The sequence below is a fragment of the Phyllobates terribilis genome, unplaced genomic scaffold (genome assembly GCF_046119375.1).
Source record: "Phyllobates terribilis strain yellow unplaced genomic scaffold, ASM4611937v1 Scaffold_4__5_contigs__length_816908805, whole genome shotgun sequence".
Classification (NCBI taxonomy): domain Eukaryota; kingdom Metazoa; phylum Chordata; class Amphibia; order Anura; family Dendrobatidae; genus Phyllobates; species Phyllobates terribilis.
In genome coordinates, this window is record NW_027362764.1 from 55,075,359 (window position 1) to 55,092,514 (window position 17,156).

Genomic DNA, 17,156 nt, shown 5'->3' on the forward strand with positions numbered 1-17,156 from the left:
GTGTTTTACATGACACTTGCTAGGTAAGAACCCTTTTACAAATTTTGCATTTGGACCCAGGATCCCATACTAAAATGCATTATACTAGTTAAAGGAAGTGCGTCAGCCCAAATTGACATTCTAATCTGCATGTGCTAGGGGATATAGCCCCAATAAAAAATGGACATCTAATCCCCTTCTAAGTTCTGCAAAAATTGAAGTTTAATCAAGCTTGCTAATTAGGATGCTTGGTGCACCCTTGGTGTGGCCAAGACACTCACTACATTGTTCCGCCCACAGGTTTTGCACGACACTCGCCTCTCTTTCTGGTGATTGGAGCAACACTATCTACAGAGAAAGCTCAGGCAACCCAGTGGGGTGCACTGAACTTCTTGGTCACACCAAGGGTGCACCGAGCAGCTTAAAAATATATGATACTAATTAAAGCAAGTGCGTAAGTGCGTCAGCCCAAATTAACATTATAATCTATAGGTGCTTTTAGGTGATATGGCCACAATAAAAACTGTATATTTAATCCCCTCTTTTGTTCTGCAAAAATGGAAATTTAATTAAGTTTGCTATTTAGGATGCTCGGTGCACCCTTGGTGTGGCCAAGACACTCACTACATCGTTCCGCCCACAAGTTTTGCATGACCCCTATCTCTCTTTCTGGTGATTGGAGCAATACTATCTGCAGAGAAAGCTCAGGCAAGCCATTGGGGTGTACTGAACCTTTTAGTCACAGCAAGGATGCACCAAGCAGCTTAGCATATTTGGTTAAACTTCATTTTTTTCAGAACAAAGGCAGAAACCAGATCACTAAAAGAAAGATTTTGATATGGGTTAAATCCTCTACAAGGCTGTTTGCTTACTTTGTACTGTCAGTTTTGGCTGAGAGACCCCCTTTTACCACCACTGGCCTTTGGGGTATGCTATCTGTGGTGTTGAACATGGAGCTTTAGCTGCCCTTGTTAAAAGTGATGCTTCAGATGGCTGAGCACTGGAGACTTGTGACCACTACCGCAACATATTAATGGGGTAGCATTAATGCTATGAGATTCATTTGTGATATTTGGTATTTACTTAGTGTGGCTCTGTGCAATATATTGTATGGTGCAATCTATGGTAGTGGAGGAAATATATAGGATTATAGGATTTAGCTGAATAAAGATATTTATTATAGTTTTTTTAAGTAATCTTAATTTGTGCACAAAAAAAACATAAACTATCCAAATTTTCATGACAGTTTATTTATGCTTTCTTTTTACAGAAAAAAAATGAAATTTACATTTAAGGAAACAATGGAAGAAAAAACACATCACTGCTGCTTCTTACTAATCATTCTTTTCGTTGTAAGTATTACAAGAGTATCTATCAATGTCATCAATGTTATAATCCTGATTTTTTTTTTTAATTTGCTTAAGGCTATGTTCACACTAGGCATTTTTTCAGCATTTTTTTTTTCTGCAGCAAAACCTGATCTCTTGGCAGGAAAGAATCTGCGTCAAAAACGCAGGCTTTGGTGCGTTTTTGCTTCTTTTTTGGTACGTTTTTCAGGATCCCAAAGTTCAGCTTTGCTTCCACCACAGAAGCATGAACACAGGTCAGCAATGCAAGACATATGTGAAACCGTACTATCTAGAATTACAAATGTAACAGTGGAGGGAGGTGAATTGTTCAGGAATAGTTTACCTAAGACACTGGCAGTACATTGATTTTGTAGGACACTATTTACTTTCACACTATGGTCTGCCATTGAGTTGCTCAGAGATTTTTCAATTTCACACCTCTGTGGGCCACAGGTATTGTTCAATCTCACACCTAGCTTAGCCAATATTTACACTGTACACATAACTAATTAAATTAAACTGTTCTAATCCAAATTGCCATCTCAGGTGACAAAGACAAGATGGTAAAATCACAAAAATGAATGAGTTTCACATACTGCTGTACTTGTTTTTTTTCCACTAAAAACACAGCAAAGCCTGATAGCTATGTTCACACTAGGCATTTTTTCATCTTTTTTTCACCGCCCATTACTTTCAATGGGTGAAAAACGCTGAATTGTGTTCTACTGCGCAAAAAAAACAAGCAAAGAACAAAATACTGATGAAACAAAAAACAATGTGTGTGCATGAGACTTCTGAACTCTCATAGACTTTGCGGGTACTGTAAAACGCAGCTGAAAATTTGCATAAAAAAGCATAAAAAAATGCAGAAAAAAACGTGTGAACATGGCCAACATCAGTAGTCTAAAGTTGGTTTAGAATTTAGATAGTTGCTTGGCAAACTTAAGATAGGTCATCAGTATCAAAGTAGTGGACAACCCCTTCAAGAATATGTATCAAGTGATATAACTTTCTCTATTCTCTCGCTATAGTTACAATGCTTTGTTGCAATAAATCTCGATAGTCACTGGAGTTCAGTTCTGTAAATTATGAAGCAATATCTAAAAGCCACTTAGGAAAAAATATTTCAACTATCTGTGATTGCCGAGCAGCGGGATATGCTTTTCTCTCTTGCAAAATTCCTAAATATTGTGTTTCCAAAAAATAAATCAAATTTTTTTATTTCCACTAATTAACATCACCAAGTCCATGACTGAAAATACATTTAAAGTGAATGTCTACCTTTGCATATTCATTTTAATTTTCTGCTAATTAACTGTTTATAAACCATTTCTCTACAGTAGTCAGAGCTTAGTTTTACTGATACAAAGCTCCACATGTAATATTTAAACGTTTAAAAGTCAAGATCCAGACCTGTAGCTGCCACTAGAGGGAGCTTAGGAATGTACTGTAAACTATGCATTGATTAGACAGTATGCTGTAAGCTCCTAAGCTCCCCCTAGTGGTGACTGCAGAAAGACAGGATTAAATCATTTATCTCAAAACATTTTGAGCTCGTTAGCACTGACCATTAAACAGACATTTTATGAAATGAATCAGCGCAGATTCAAGATTTGTAAACAATATGATAATAAAAGGAAGAAATTCACTCGAAGGCTCTGTTCAGATCACTTTTCTGCTTTGCTTTTGGAGCATTTCCCACCATTAAATCTCCAGAGAGGTAAAGTAAATAACATTGATTGTCAGCGTGGCCCATCCTACAAAAGAAATATTGTGACACAAATTGTTGAATAAGTTATTGCTTTCCATGATAGATGCAGAGCATCACAGGTATGATAGAAAAGTGTCAGAACATGCAGAGCATCACGGCTATGAGAGAAAGGTGTCAGAAAATGCAGAACATCACAGCTATGATAGAAAGATGTCCGATCAGGTAGAGCATCACAGCTATGATAGAAAGGTGTCAGAATACGCAGAGTATCGCAGCTATGATACAAAAGTGTCAGAACACACAGAGCATCACAGCTATGAGAGAAAGGTGTCAGAAAATGCAGAACATCACAGCTATGATAGAAAGATGTCCGATCAGGTAGAGCATCACAGCTATGATAGAAAGGTGTCAGACTACGCAGAGCATCACAGCTATGATAGAAAAGTGTCCGAATATGCTGAGCATTGTAGCTATGATAGAAAGGTGTCAGAATATGTAGAGCATCACATCTGTGATAGAAAGGTGTTAGAATATGCAGAGCTTCGCAGCTATGGTGGAAATATATCAGATCACACGGAAAATTGCAGCTATGATCGAAAGGTGTTAGAATATGCAGAGCATTGTATCTGTGAGAGAAAGGTGTCAGAGCATGCATCCCAGCTATGATAGAAAAGTATCAGAACACACAGAACATCGCAGTTATGATAGAAAAGTATCAGAACACGCAGAACATCACAGCTATGTTAGAAACTTATCAGGACACGCAGAGCATCGTAGCTATGATAGAAAGGTGTCATAACATGCAGAGCATCACAGCTATGATAGATAAGCATCATTAAATGCAGAGTATCACAGCTATGATAGAAAGATGTCAGATGCAAAACATGCCTTTCGTCACAGGTGACCCTTGAAGATGCCACTTTTTATAGAGTGTCAGCTCAGTGTTTATGTATTTTTTGGGAAGTTAATTTATTTAAAAAGTTTGGTCTGGATTCTCTATTAGTATTCTATGGGTCTGTATTTGCTTAGTGGGTCTGACATGAGACCTGTATGTGTTAAGGGGGTCTGCAGCCCTGGAGTGAGTTAATCTTATAGCGGGAATGTCTCCATTCTGAAAACTGCAATTTGTTAATAGGGGGCCACAATACACCTCTGCCCCAATCATGTATTGTTACAAGTAGGGATGTGTGGACCCGGGGAAGTTCGGGTTCTGGTACCCCACTGAATTTTAGTCCAAAGTTTGGTTTGGGTACCAGAACTGTACCCAAACTTCAACCTGTGCCCCATTGAAATCAATGAGAACCCGAACTTTGGAGCTGGAAAAAAAATCTTTCTCTCTCAGGAGAAGTCTTTACAGTTCAGGTTCGCTCATCTCTAGTTACAAGTCCAAAGCTCTATGTCACCATCCCATTCCCCATACAATGCTGATGAAAGTTTTAATCTGTGATTAATAATTAAATCTGTTTTTGGGTAGAACTTGAAGTGGATAATTAGATCTTTATAAATTTGGCAATTACAGTTTAGATTAAACCAAAGAAAAGAACATGGGCCGAGGCCCCGGTGAGATCCTTCTTATCAGCCGTGAAGATTAATTCCTATGATAATCCTATTAATGTGGTATAAAACAAATCTGCAGGAAAAGACGTATTTTAGGTTTTCTATTATGTTCCAAGGAAACTTGAAAGTCAAACGGCAGATCTTACCTTTACATTATCCAAACTTTAAGATGCACTTTCTACTAAGTTCTTAAACAATTTATACATCTTACAGACCTGACTATTTCCTTAATGATAGGGTAGAATGATGGGGTAGAGCGTTTTGTGAGTGCTCTGCCTAATCATAGAAAAAAGCTGTGTAGTTTTTAAATATCTCAACGGCAAAGCAAGAAGGGGAATTTACCTGCAGCCAGAGATAGGACAGAGCTGACCCCATTTTTTGATCTGGAGAGGTTAGTTAAATCCAATCACCACATATATATATTATTATAATTATTACTATATTAACTGCCTTTTCTAATCTAGAACACAGAAGAAAGGGGGCATCAATCCTTTACTAGACTACCAAGGATACACATATTAACCACCTTGCCTTTACCCTACACCTGTAGGGCCACTAACTACCATGGGACATTTATAATATTGGTGTCTTTTATGGAGCAGAGGGGCATCGAGCCCCCTTAAGAACCAAGGCTCCAGGGCCACAGTTACCTCTGCTTCCCTTTTCACTACCCTAGACCACCAGGAAAACAAACACCAATTCTTATCATTATACTAAACCACAATTGAAATAAATCTTAATGACTCTACTTCTCTCAGCGACTAGGGATGGTGGCATCATCTCACATTACTGCCCTAGACCACTAGGGAGGAAAATTAACTGTTCCTTTACAAAAGACATCCAAAGATGGGTTAATTAAAACCTCAACAGCCTGACACTCCCCCAGACTACCCTTCATTAACCGCCATACACCCCCAGACTACCCTTCATTGACAGCCTTACACCCCCAGACTACCCTTCATTGACAGCCTTACACCCCCAGACTACCCTTCGTTGACAGCCTTACACTCCCACTCCACCCTTCGTTGACAGCCGTACACCTCCAGACTACCCTTCTTTGACAGCCTTACACCTCCAGACTACCCTTCGTTGACGGCCTTACACCTCCAGACTACCCTTCGTTGATGGCCTTACACCTCCAGACTACCCTTTGTTGACGGCCTTACACCCCCAAACTACCCTTCGTTGACAGCCTTACACCCCCAGACTACCCTTCGTTGACAGCTTTACACACCCCAAACTACCCTTCATTGACAGCCTTACACCCCCAGACTACCCTTCGTTAATAGCCTAACACCTCCAGACTACCTTTCGTTGACAGCCTTACACCTCCAGACTACCCTTTGTTGATAGCCTTACACCCCCATGCTACCCTTTGTTGATAGCCTTACACTTCCAGACTACCCTTCATTGACGGCCTTACACCTCCAGACTACCCTTCGTTGACAGCCTTACACCTCCAGACTACCCTTCGTTGACAGCCTTACACCTCCAGACTACCCTTCGTTGACAGCCTTACACCCCCAGACTACCCTTCGTTGACAGCTTTACACCCCCAGACTACCCTTCATTGACAGCCTTACACCCCCAGACTACCCTTCGTTGATAGCCTTACACCCCTAGACTACCCTTCGTTAATAGCCTAACACCTCCAGACTACCTTTCGTTGACAACCTTACACCTCCAGACTACCCTTTGTTGATAGCCTTACACCCCCATGCTACCCTTTGTTGATAGCCTTACACCTCCAGACTACCCTTCATTGACAGCCTTACACCTCCAGACTACCCTTCGTTGACAGCCTTACACCCTCAGACTACCCTTCGTTGACAGCCTTACACCTCCAGACTACCCTTCATTGACAGCCTTACACCTCCAGACTACCCTTCGTTGACAGCCTTACACCCTCAGACTACCCTTCGTTGACAGCCTTACACCTCCAGACTACCCTTCGTTGACAGCCTTACACCCCTAGACTACCCTTCGTTGACAGCCTTACACCCCCAGACTACCCTTCGGTAACAATCTCCTCTTTTCATTGATTTCTATGTAGTAACCTCCATTATCATTAAAGTCCATGTATAAAAGTCTGGTGATGCTATTGTGGCAACCCCAGAGCAAGCACGATTGTTCCATTACCGCAGCAATCAGGATATCCGAGGAAGGAGTTAGAAAATGAAAAATTTTCCTTTTAAATGTCATTATTGGCAATTAAAATACATTGCACTTGTTTATCTTTAATGTTGAGATTGTGGTAAAATGTCCGGTTACCGTTTTCCTGGCTCCGACGTGAGATCGGAGAGATGTAAACATTTTCACGTTCCTATTGGGAGTTGTAGATTTGTCCAGTTGCATCAAGCCCAGTTCAGCGTAAAGCTCAGTTCCCTGGATGGCAAAAGTCAAATGATGTGCTGTCATGCTGCAAAATGTCTCTCCACATTGATTTTTCAGATTGATAAGGCTCGGTATTTACATGCTGCCAGCTGCGTTCACATCCCCAGTATCAGTGCAGCCACGATAAAGACTCATTTATATGGTAATTAAGATACATTTGGGGCGCTAGGAATTGTGATAGATATCTGTGCTGCGTTTCTTTCTCAATTTGAAAAGTGAATTTAAAAATTTTAAAACTCTTTAAAGTTCTAACCAACATTCCAAGAGAACTTGTACCGGATGTCAGTTTCTGCCTCTAGCTCCTCCCCCTTCCTCTCTCCATAGACTCTTACAAGCACCAACTGTCATCTCTGTATCTCAGTAATGGTAAAATGCCTTCCCTGATTACAAATTTTACTTGTAAATTGATAATTTTGAGAATGAATGATCAGTTCAGGAGGAGAAAGAAGCTAATTTCTCAGATAAGTTTTATAATAAAGTTTCTTATTTTCACGTGTACGATTGATTTATGACAGAAATCAAAACGTTGGGTACCCATTACGGTTTTTGAAAATTCTGATGCACTTTCCAACTCTGACAATTAAAAAGAGACTCCAATAGATATTCTGTTTTTGCATTTTCGTTTTTTCCCTCCCCTTCTTCCAACTTTTTTATTTTTCCATCCTCATGCCCGTATGAGAGCTTGTTTTTTTGTGGGAGGAGTTGTTCTTTTGAATTACACCATTAATTTTACCATATAGTGTACTGGAAAGCGGGAAAAAAATTCCAAGTGCGTTGAAAATGTTTTTTGGGTTTTATATTTACCATGGTCACTATATGGTAAAACTGACTTGGCAATATATTTCTCCAGGTCATATATAATTTTTATTTTTGTTTAAGTGGTGAAAAAAAATTCGGAAATTTGTAACAAATTTTTTTTGCTAATGTCAACATATTCCGAAACCAGTAACATTTTTATTTTTTGGGATTTGGAGCCGGGTGAGGGCTTATTTTTTGCACCCTGAACTGACGATTTTATTGGGGTAGATATGTTTTCATTGTCTCTTATTGCTTTTTATTGCAATGTTGCGTCAGCCAAAAAAAATGTAATTCTGGCGTTTTGATTCCTTTTCTTGTTGCAATGTTTACCAATCGGATTAATTTATTTTATATTTTGATAGATTTATGGATGCAGCTATGCCAAATATGTGTCTTTTTTAATTATATTATTGAACTTTTGTTTTTTTATTTTTTTTTAAACTTTTTTTCTCACTATTTACTTTATTTAATAGTCCCCTTAGGAGACTTGAAGCTCCGATCGTCCGATCGCTTGTGCTACACATAGCAGGGCCTCTGCATTGCTATGTATAGCAGAGATCTCAATCTCCTATGTATGCTGGCGACGGGGGTTCACAGGAGGATCGTAATGACAGGTACTGGGGTCTTCAGAAGACCCTCAGCTTTCATGACAACCCATTGGTGCCCCACGATCACGTGACAGGGGCTCACTAATTTAGCACATGCGGTGCATGTTAAATGCCACTGTCAATGTTTGACATTTGGATTTAACTGGTTAACAGCCCAGGGCACAGCACCGCTCCACCCGCAGATGTTAAAGGCACATAACGGCTGATTAAATCAGCTGTTATGTGTGGGGAAAGATAAAAGGCAGGGACACAACTTTTGACTTAAATGTAGGTCATGAAAGCGTTAAAGAGTAACTGTCTTATCAGAGAAATCTGCATCTTTCTCCCCCTGGACTGATCTTTCACTCTTTAAAGGGAATCTGTCGCTCCCTGGGAGAATATGGGGGGAATATGGTTAAATAAACACATAGGCGGGGATTTCGGCGATTACTAAGAAGATAGGCAAAACCGAGTTGATAAAAACACATTTCTCTGAAATCAAACCTCTACTATGGGCCATACAGATATGTATAGATTTACTTTTCTATAACCTGTATGGCCATAGTAGAGGTCTGATATCTCCCAGGGGGTGACACATTCCATTTAATTCATGGGTAAAATCTGTATTCAGTGAAGACAAATTTTCCCATTACTGAGATAGAAGAAGATGGTTGTTGCTTTTCAAATTCTATGGAGGGGAGAGTGGGGAGGAGCTAGAGGCCGACACAGACATTCTAGGGAGGAGTTAGAGGAAGACACAGACATTCTAGGGAGGAGCTAGAGGAAGACACAGACATTCTAGGGAGGAGCTAGAGGAAGACACAGACATACTAGGGCGGAGCTAGAGGAAGACACAGACATTCTAGGGAGGAGCTAGAGGACGACACAGACATTCTAGGGAGGAGTTAGAGGAAGACACAGACATTCTAGGGAGGAGCTACAGGAAGACACAGATGACGCGCCCCTGGGCCTGTGTCGCGCTGCGTTGCGCACGCGGGAGCCTACCCGGAGCCGGATCAGTGGAGGGTTGTAGTCTCGTGGCGGTGACCCGGTCCGTGCCCAGGGAGTCAAACTAGACGGCAGTCTATTAGTAGTAAATAGTTGATGACTACGCCACCCGTTGAGTGCAGCCAGGAAGCTGCTGCTGCAGGGCAGACCGCTGAGGCCAGTGGTAGGATTGTGCAGCGTGATAGTATAACCCCCAACGAGAGGGGTATGGCCTCAGGGCAGCCGACGTGGATGATGGGGGTAGCAGGAACCACTCAGAGACGGTACGGTGTAGTTCAGGGTCTTTACTGGTAACAACGACAGACCCTCCCGGAGTACTTGCTAGCAAACGGGGCCTGGTCAGTCTTTGAGCAGATGGGATCTCCCCTGGCCAGGCGTAGTTGTAGGCCTCCCAAACTGACTGTACTCTTCTGGCTACCTTGCTAGAAGCTGATGTAAGTAGCCCATGTCCCTGAGTGTACCGTGTGGTGCTCACCCGTATGGCCGGTGACTCGGGGCCTTCTAATGGCTTCCGCTCCACGATGGCGGTGCTGGTCCCACGCGTGTGACCGTGCCTTCGGGCTTCTGGGCCAGAGGACCTGAAATCCCCTGCCTGACGGATTCTGCTGCTGGGTAGGAGTTAGTCCCCACAGCCTCGGACTCCGGGTCCGGTAAAGAATCTTCTTAGTCAGGGCGAGCTCTGCAGCTGCCAGCCCCTGACTCCTTGTAACTCTGCTGTTTCCTATGCTGCTTCTTGTCTCTACTCCACTTGTCTGACTCACCCTGCCTCAGCCCCGGGTTTATACAGGGGAAGTTCTTCCCCTCCCAAGACTGGGCAGGAGGTGTGGCATGCACAGGATCCCTGACCAAAGGACCTCCCACCTGCTCTCAGACATAACATTACATTACTGTGGAAAACCAGACCCCTGGGGTGCCACATTCCCCCCTAGTGAAATTTAGTACTCCGGGACTAAACACATTTAGAAAAACATAACAAGGCAAAAACATTAATAATACAATAAGAAAACATATAAGGATGGTTACGGCGTGTCCGCAACCGGGTGCAGTCTCTGAAGAGAGCAAGGTGTCCATTTCACCAACACAGGGAGACGTAACCAGGTAGGGGTCTGTCCTACCCCGAGTCCTTAACAGTCTCTAGTCCATCCTGGGTTACGCTCCAACTATGTACAAGGATTCCCGGTAAATCCACCAAGGATTCCTAAAAATAACTAGAAACACAAAATTATACACAAGCAACAAGACACAGAAAAACATAAATAAAACAATTTATACACTTTAAATTCTCCAGCGTGCGGGTAACTGGCCTCTAGTGGCCCGAGTGGACCTACGGAGCTGACTGTCTGGCCCTGAACTACAGGGTGTAGGAGCTGTCAAGGGTAAACTGGGCAGCTGTCTACCGGCTCTTTGTCTCACTAGGGGTACGGCAGGCTCACTATAAGCAGAGGGTTGATTCTCCTGTTCTGCTTGTGTGGAGTCTTCTGCCTCCTGGACCGGCTGTTCTTCCAGCTCTACCCGTTGCTCCGTAGGTTCTTGGGATGATGGTTGGAGGAAGGTGAGTACGGGTACCACAACTGCACCATTGACTTGAGTCCAAGACTGAGGGAAGTCCCCGAGCACGGTACTAACCATATCTTCCCTTTCTTCCACGGGTCGATGGTCTTCTTGTTCCTCTTCAGGGTTCCTCAGTTGTTCGGGACACTTCTTCAGGTGGTCCCGGGATACAATGGCTGTGGTTTCCCCTCCGTCTTTACTGATGGTACAGACCTTCGGGTTCTCGTGGCTTGAGGGCAGTACGGTGTACGGGTCCTTCTCCCACTGGTCGTCCAACTTGTGGAGCCGTCTCTTCCTCTTCAAGACCTGCTCTCCGGGTACCAGGGGAACAGCGGGAGCATACTGGTTGTAAGTTTTCTCTTGTCTTTCCCTAGCCTGACAGAGACTTCGCTCCACGCTCTCCTGTACTCTCCGGTACTGCTGCTGCCTCTCTGTGTCCCAGTCTGTTTCTGGTGAAGTGTCCTCGGGGGTCAGGACTCCCATCTCCAGGTCAACAGGTAACTTACCAGGTCTTGCCCTCATTAGGTAAGCCGGGGTACAGTTGGTGGAACCTACCGGGATGTGGTTGTATAGGTCCACCAGATCGGGCAACTTTTCAGGCCACAGACTGCGTTCTTCCAGGGGCAACGTTTTTAGAAGATCCATTACCACCTGGTTCATTTTTTCACAAAGTCCATTAGTCTGCGGATGGTAGGGTGTCGTCCTTATCTTCCCGCAGCCATACAGATTGCAGAATTCCTGAAAGACCTCCGCTTCAAAGGCAGGTCCCTGGTCCGTCAGCACTTGGTCCGGGTACCCGTGTGGACGGCAGAAGTGCTGCTGGAAGGCTCTAGCTGCTGTTTGAGCCGTTAAGTCCTTGACGGGGACGACAACCAAGAACCGGGAGTAATGATCCACGATGGTTAACGCGTAGACGTAGCCACTTCTGCTTGGGGTCAGTTTTACATGATCCAAGGCTACCAGTTCCAACGGTTGCCGGGTGACGATGGACTGCAGGGGAGTCTTCTGGCTGGCTCGGTCCTTCCTTCTCAGGTTGCACGGGCCACAATCTCTGCACCACTTCTCGATGGTTCCCCTCATGCCTACCCAGTGGAACCGCTCGCGCAGCAGGAACTCCAGCTTTTTCCACCCAAAGTGTCCAGCTCCGTCGTGGTATGCCTCCATCACCATGGCTGCGTCTCTTCGTGGCACCACTACTTGCCAGAGTAATTCATGCGTCCGGGAGTTAACCATTCTGCGGCACAACTTCCCTTTGTAAAGGAACAGTCGACTCTTCTCTGCCCATAGTTGTTTGGCTTCCTCCGGAGCGTCTGGTTCAAGGCGAGCCTCCGGCCGAGTCAGCATCTCCTTCACCAGTCGGACGGCAGGGTCGCTGTCTTGCGTTTCCGCCCAGTTGTAGTGGGGTAAGGGGTTCAACGTAGCAGCCTGCTTACTCCTTACCCGGTGGGAATACTGAATAGTCCCATGACGGTGGAACGCAGGGAGTTCAACTTCTTCCAGTCCCTCCGGATCTTCTCCTCCGTCCGGCAGGTTGGGCATCCTGGACAGGGCGTCCGCGTTGGTATTGGAGCGTCCTGCCCGGTATTTAATTGTGAACTCGTAGTTGGACAGACGGGCCATCCACCTCTGCTCCAGGGCACCGAGTCTTGCCGTGTCCAGGTGTGTCAGCGGGTTGTTATCCGTGTATACGGTGAACCGGGAAGAAGCGAGGTAATGCCTAAAGCGCTCGGTGACTGCCCATACCACGGCCAGGAACTCTAGCTTAAATGAGCTGTAATTCTCGGGGTTCCTTTCGGTGGGTCGCAGTTTTCGGCTGGCATAGGAGATTACTCGTTCTCTCCCCTGCTGAATCTGGGACAGTACGGCTCCTAGCCCGATGTTACTGGCGTCGGTGTAGAGGATGAAGGGCTGGCTATAGTCCGGGTACGCCAAGATTTCATCCCCCGTGAGGGCCATCTTCAGCTGGCGGAAGGACTCTTCTTCTAGCTCTTCCCATTTGAAGGGCGGCTTCTGGTTCTTGGCCTTTCGGGACTGGCCTATCAGGAGGTCCTGCATAGGCGCTGCCTTTTTGGTGAAACCGGGAATAAACCTTCGGTAGTAGCCTACCAACCCTAGGAACTGCCGCACTTCTTTTACGCTGGAGGGGCTTGGCCATTCCTTAATTGCGGTGATTTTATCAGGGTCGGGAGCCACTCCGTCAGCGCTCACTACGTGTCCCAGGTACTGCACCTTTGGTTTCAGGAGGTGACATTTGGAGGGTTTCACCTTTAGGCCGTAACTCGCCAGAGCTTCGAACACCTCCGCCAGGTGTTTCAGGTGGTCCTCATAAGTTTTGGAGTATACGATGACATCGTCCAGGTACAACAGGACCGTCTCGAAGTTTCTGTGGCCCAGACAGCACTCCATTAGGCGTTGGAAGGTTCCTGGTGCGTTGCAGAGTCCGAACGGCATGCAGGTGAACTCGCTAAGTCCCATCGGGGTGGTGAATGCGGTCTTCTCCCGGTCCGCCTCTGCTACAGGAACCTGCCAGTACCCGCTAGTGAGATCCAAGGTAGAGAAGAAGTTAGCAGATCTTAAAGCAGCCAATGACTCCTCTATCCTTGGTAAGGGGTACGCATCCTTGTGTGTGATACGGTTGATTTTCCGGTAATCTACACACATCCTCATGGTGTTGTCTTTCTTTTTGACTAAAACTAATGGGGCTGCCCATGGGCTACAACTATCCCGGATTACCCCAGCCTCCTTCATGTCTCTAAGCATCCCCTTGGCGTGTTGGTAATGTGCAGGGGGTACGGGTCGATACCTCTCTTTTATGGGAGGATGATCTCCCGTGGGGATGCGATGTTCTACCCCCTTGACTCGCCCGAAGTCTAACGGGTGTTTACTAAACACTCTCTCATACTCTTGAACCACCCGATAGACTCCTTGTTTCTGATGTGAGGGAGTGGAGTCAGTACCCAGATGTAGTTGCTGACACCAGTCCTCCATGTCTTTCTTAGAGCCGTTACCTTCCTCCGGGTGAGATGGAGGCAAGGGTTCCACAGATTGTATAGAATTTTGATTAGTGATATATAATTTGGCTAGCGTGGCATACCGGGGCAGGTACACTTCCCTCTCCCCGATATTTATTATGCGAACGGGCACCCTCCCATGGCGTACATTGACGACCCCCCGTGCTGTCAAAATGGTGGGCCTACTGTCTGAGTAAACTGGTTCTACCATTGCCTGGTAATCTCTACCTCTCAGACCAATAGCTGCCCGGCACCAAATCATCATTTCACTTTTTGGGGGCATGGCAATAGGAAAAGGGTCACACATTCTTACGCTACCAATCTCACCGCCGGAGAGTTCCACTTGTTGCCGTTGCATCAGTGCCCGGATCTCTTTCTGGAGCACCCGCTGCTCGCCGGAGCTGGCATTCTTGGCAACCTGCTGTAAAAGGAAAATCACCTCTGCAAGACAATTTTCAATTACATTAGTTCCTAGAGTTATTTTTGGGTGACTCTCATGTTTATCAATATCTACAATGATCAGTCCCTGTGCGGCCAGTTCGACTCTACCAATTTTGATGGTCACCTCTTTAAATCCGATCTGTGGCACGGGCTGACCATTGCTGGCGATGATACTCAAGTCGTCGTCGGGGTAGCGGGTAATATCCGAGTCATTCCAGTACTGCTTGAAGAGCACGTACGGGATGGTGGTGACCTGTGACCCGGTGTCCAGTAGGGCACTCATGGGAATGCCATCCAGTACCACAGGCAAGACTGGACGTCCTCCCACATATCTGTCGCGCCAGTTCGATGGGCCTGGTGATCTTTTTCCTGGGGGTTGGCCCTCTACCCCAGGTTGTGCCCGTTTAAAGAACAGTACCTTGCCATATGTCCGGGTTGATTGCAGCGGCGGCAGATGGGTCGTCCGTCCTCACTGTATCGGTCACTGGGTCTTCCTCTGGCCGGTGGGGTCCTCCTTGGTCGACGCCACGGGATGTCCTCCGGTCCGGATGCCAGCTGGATCTTCCCTGGGGTGGAAACCTGTAAAGACTGCACAGTTCGGGTTAGCGCAGCAACGCTCTTAGCTAGCTCTTGGACCTGATGGTGTAGGTCTGGAGCCGGGTCATTGTCCAAAGCCTGCGCATCAGCTCCCACAGGCCCTGCTGACAAGGGCGCCGCCTCCTGGTAGTAAGTGGTAGTGGGGCGTCTGTGGGTCACAACGCCACCTGGTGCCGGTTCTCGGAGCACCCGGATGGCTCTGTCCTTGAACTGTGCAAAGTCCAGATGGGGATCCTGTAAGGCCATTGCCCGCAACTGGGTTCGGTGGGCATTGCAATATAAACCCTCTATAAATTGTTCAGTCAACAGCCTGTCCTCGTTTCCCACCCCATCAGGGTCGGTCTGCTTTATGGCCCTCAGGGCCTCTTGTAGGTTTAGTGCATAGTCCCTTATACTCTCATGCGCTCGCTGCTTGCACCCGTAGAATCTAAGCTTAATCTCGGCTGAGGTGCGGGTATCAAAGGTGTCCTTCAGCCGGGTTAGTATCCCTGCGACAGTCTTCCTCCCAGGTGGCCAGGATTTTACTTCCCTTTTGGCTGCCCCTGTTAGTTGGGCCACCAGGATGCTCACTTTTTGCTCTTCTGTGAGGGGGTACACCTGGAAGAGGCTATCCAGCTTTTCTCTAAAGTCATGCAGGGTATGTGACTCCCCTGAGTACTGGGGTAGCCAAGCTGCTCCCGGGATATAGGGCATGGTGAAGGGCATAACTGCAGCAGCGGTAGCGCTGGCGGGGGTTGAGGCAGTGAAGCTCTCCTCCGTATCCGACATCTTCCTCCCCCCTAGTGGACCGTGGCCTACCTTGCGATGATCCTCTTCCGTAGGCCGCGGCTCCGCAGTGGATCGTCAGGGTTGAGGACCTTCCGTCGCGCTCCTGTGACGTCGGCGTCTGCTGGGCTCCTTCCAGGACCTTACGCAACGTCCGGACGTGAGGCGGGGCTTCAGTTCTCGCGCGCTTTCGGAGTCCACGCCCCTCTTCTTCCCGCGCGGCGTCCTCAAGATGGCGTCCAATGGCGGGAAAACTCCACGGATGGCGGGAAGAAGGTCGAAGATGGCGCCGGATGGCGGGAAAACTTCGCGGATGGTGGGAAGAAGGTAGAAGATGGCGCCGGATGGCGGGAAACCTTCACCACTGGTAAGTTTGAACAGTCTTTGCTTTTCAGGCACGCAGTACCCGGTGGTTGCGGGCACGAAATCCTGCCGACTACGCCAAAGTTGACGCGCCCCTGGGCCTGTGTCGCGCTGCGTTGCGCACGCGGGAGCCTACCCGGAGCCGGATCAGTGGAGGGTTGTAGTCTCGTGGCGGTGACCCGGTCCGTGCCCAGGGAGTCAAACTAGACGGCAGTCTATTAGTAGTAAATAGTTGATGACTACACCACCCGTTGAGTGCAGCCAGGAAGCTGCTGCTGCAGGGCAGACCGCTGAGGCCGGTGGTTGGATTGTGCAGCGTGATAGTATAACCCCCAACGAGAGGGGTATGGCCTCAGGGCAGCCGACGTGGATGATGGGGGTAGCAGGAACCACTCAGAGACGGTACGGTGTAGTTCAGGGTCTTTACTGGTAACAACGACAGACCCTCCCGGAGTACTTGCTAGCAAACGGGGCCTGGTCAGTCTTTGAGCAGATGGGATCTCCCCTGGCCAGGCGTAGTTGTAGGCCTCCCAAACTGACTGTACTCTTCTGGCTACCTTGCTAGAAGCTGATGTAAGTAGCCCACGTCCCTGAGTGTACCGTGTGGTGCTCACCCGTATGGCCGGTGACTCGGGGCCTTCTAATGGCTTCCGCTCCACGATGGCGGTGCTGGTCCCACGCGTGTGACCGTGCCTTCGGGCTTCTGGGCCAGAGGACCTGAAATCCCCTGCCTGACGGATTCTGCTGCTGGGTAGGAGTTAGTCCCCACAGCCTCGGACTCCGGGTCCGGTAAAGAATCTTCTTAGTCAGGGTGAGCTCTGCAGCTGCCAGCCCCTGACTCCTTGTAACTCTGCTGTTTCCTATGCTGCTTCTTGTCTCTACTCCACTTGTCTGACTCACCCTGCCTCAGCCCCGGGTTTATACAGGGGAAGTTCTTCCCCTCCCAAGACTGGGCAGGAGGTGTGGCATGCACAGGATCCCTGACCAAAGGACCTCCCACCTGCTCTCAGACATAACATTACATTACTGTGGAAAACCAGACCCC

General features: G+C 47.0%; 1 protein-coding gene across 2 annotated transcripts in view; it reads left to right on the forward strand.

Moving 5' to 3' along the window:
- CALCR (calcitonin receptor) overlaps positions 1-17,156 on the forward strand; it is a 435,656-nt gene that overhangs the window by 197,225 nt on the left and 221,275 nt on the right. For both annotated transcript variants that reach the window (XM_073677352.1, XM_073677351.1), the window contains exon 2: positions 1,250-1,331. In XM_073677352.1, the coding sequence (XP_073533453.1) occupies positions 1,257-1,331 (75 nt within the window). In that variant the 5' untranslated portion in view covers positions 1,250-1,256. The remainder of the gene's footprint in view (positions 1-1,249; positions 1,332-17,156) is intronic.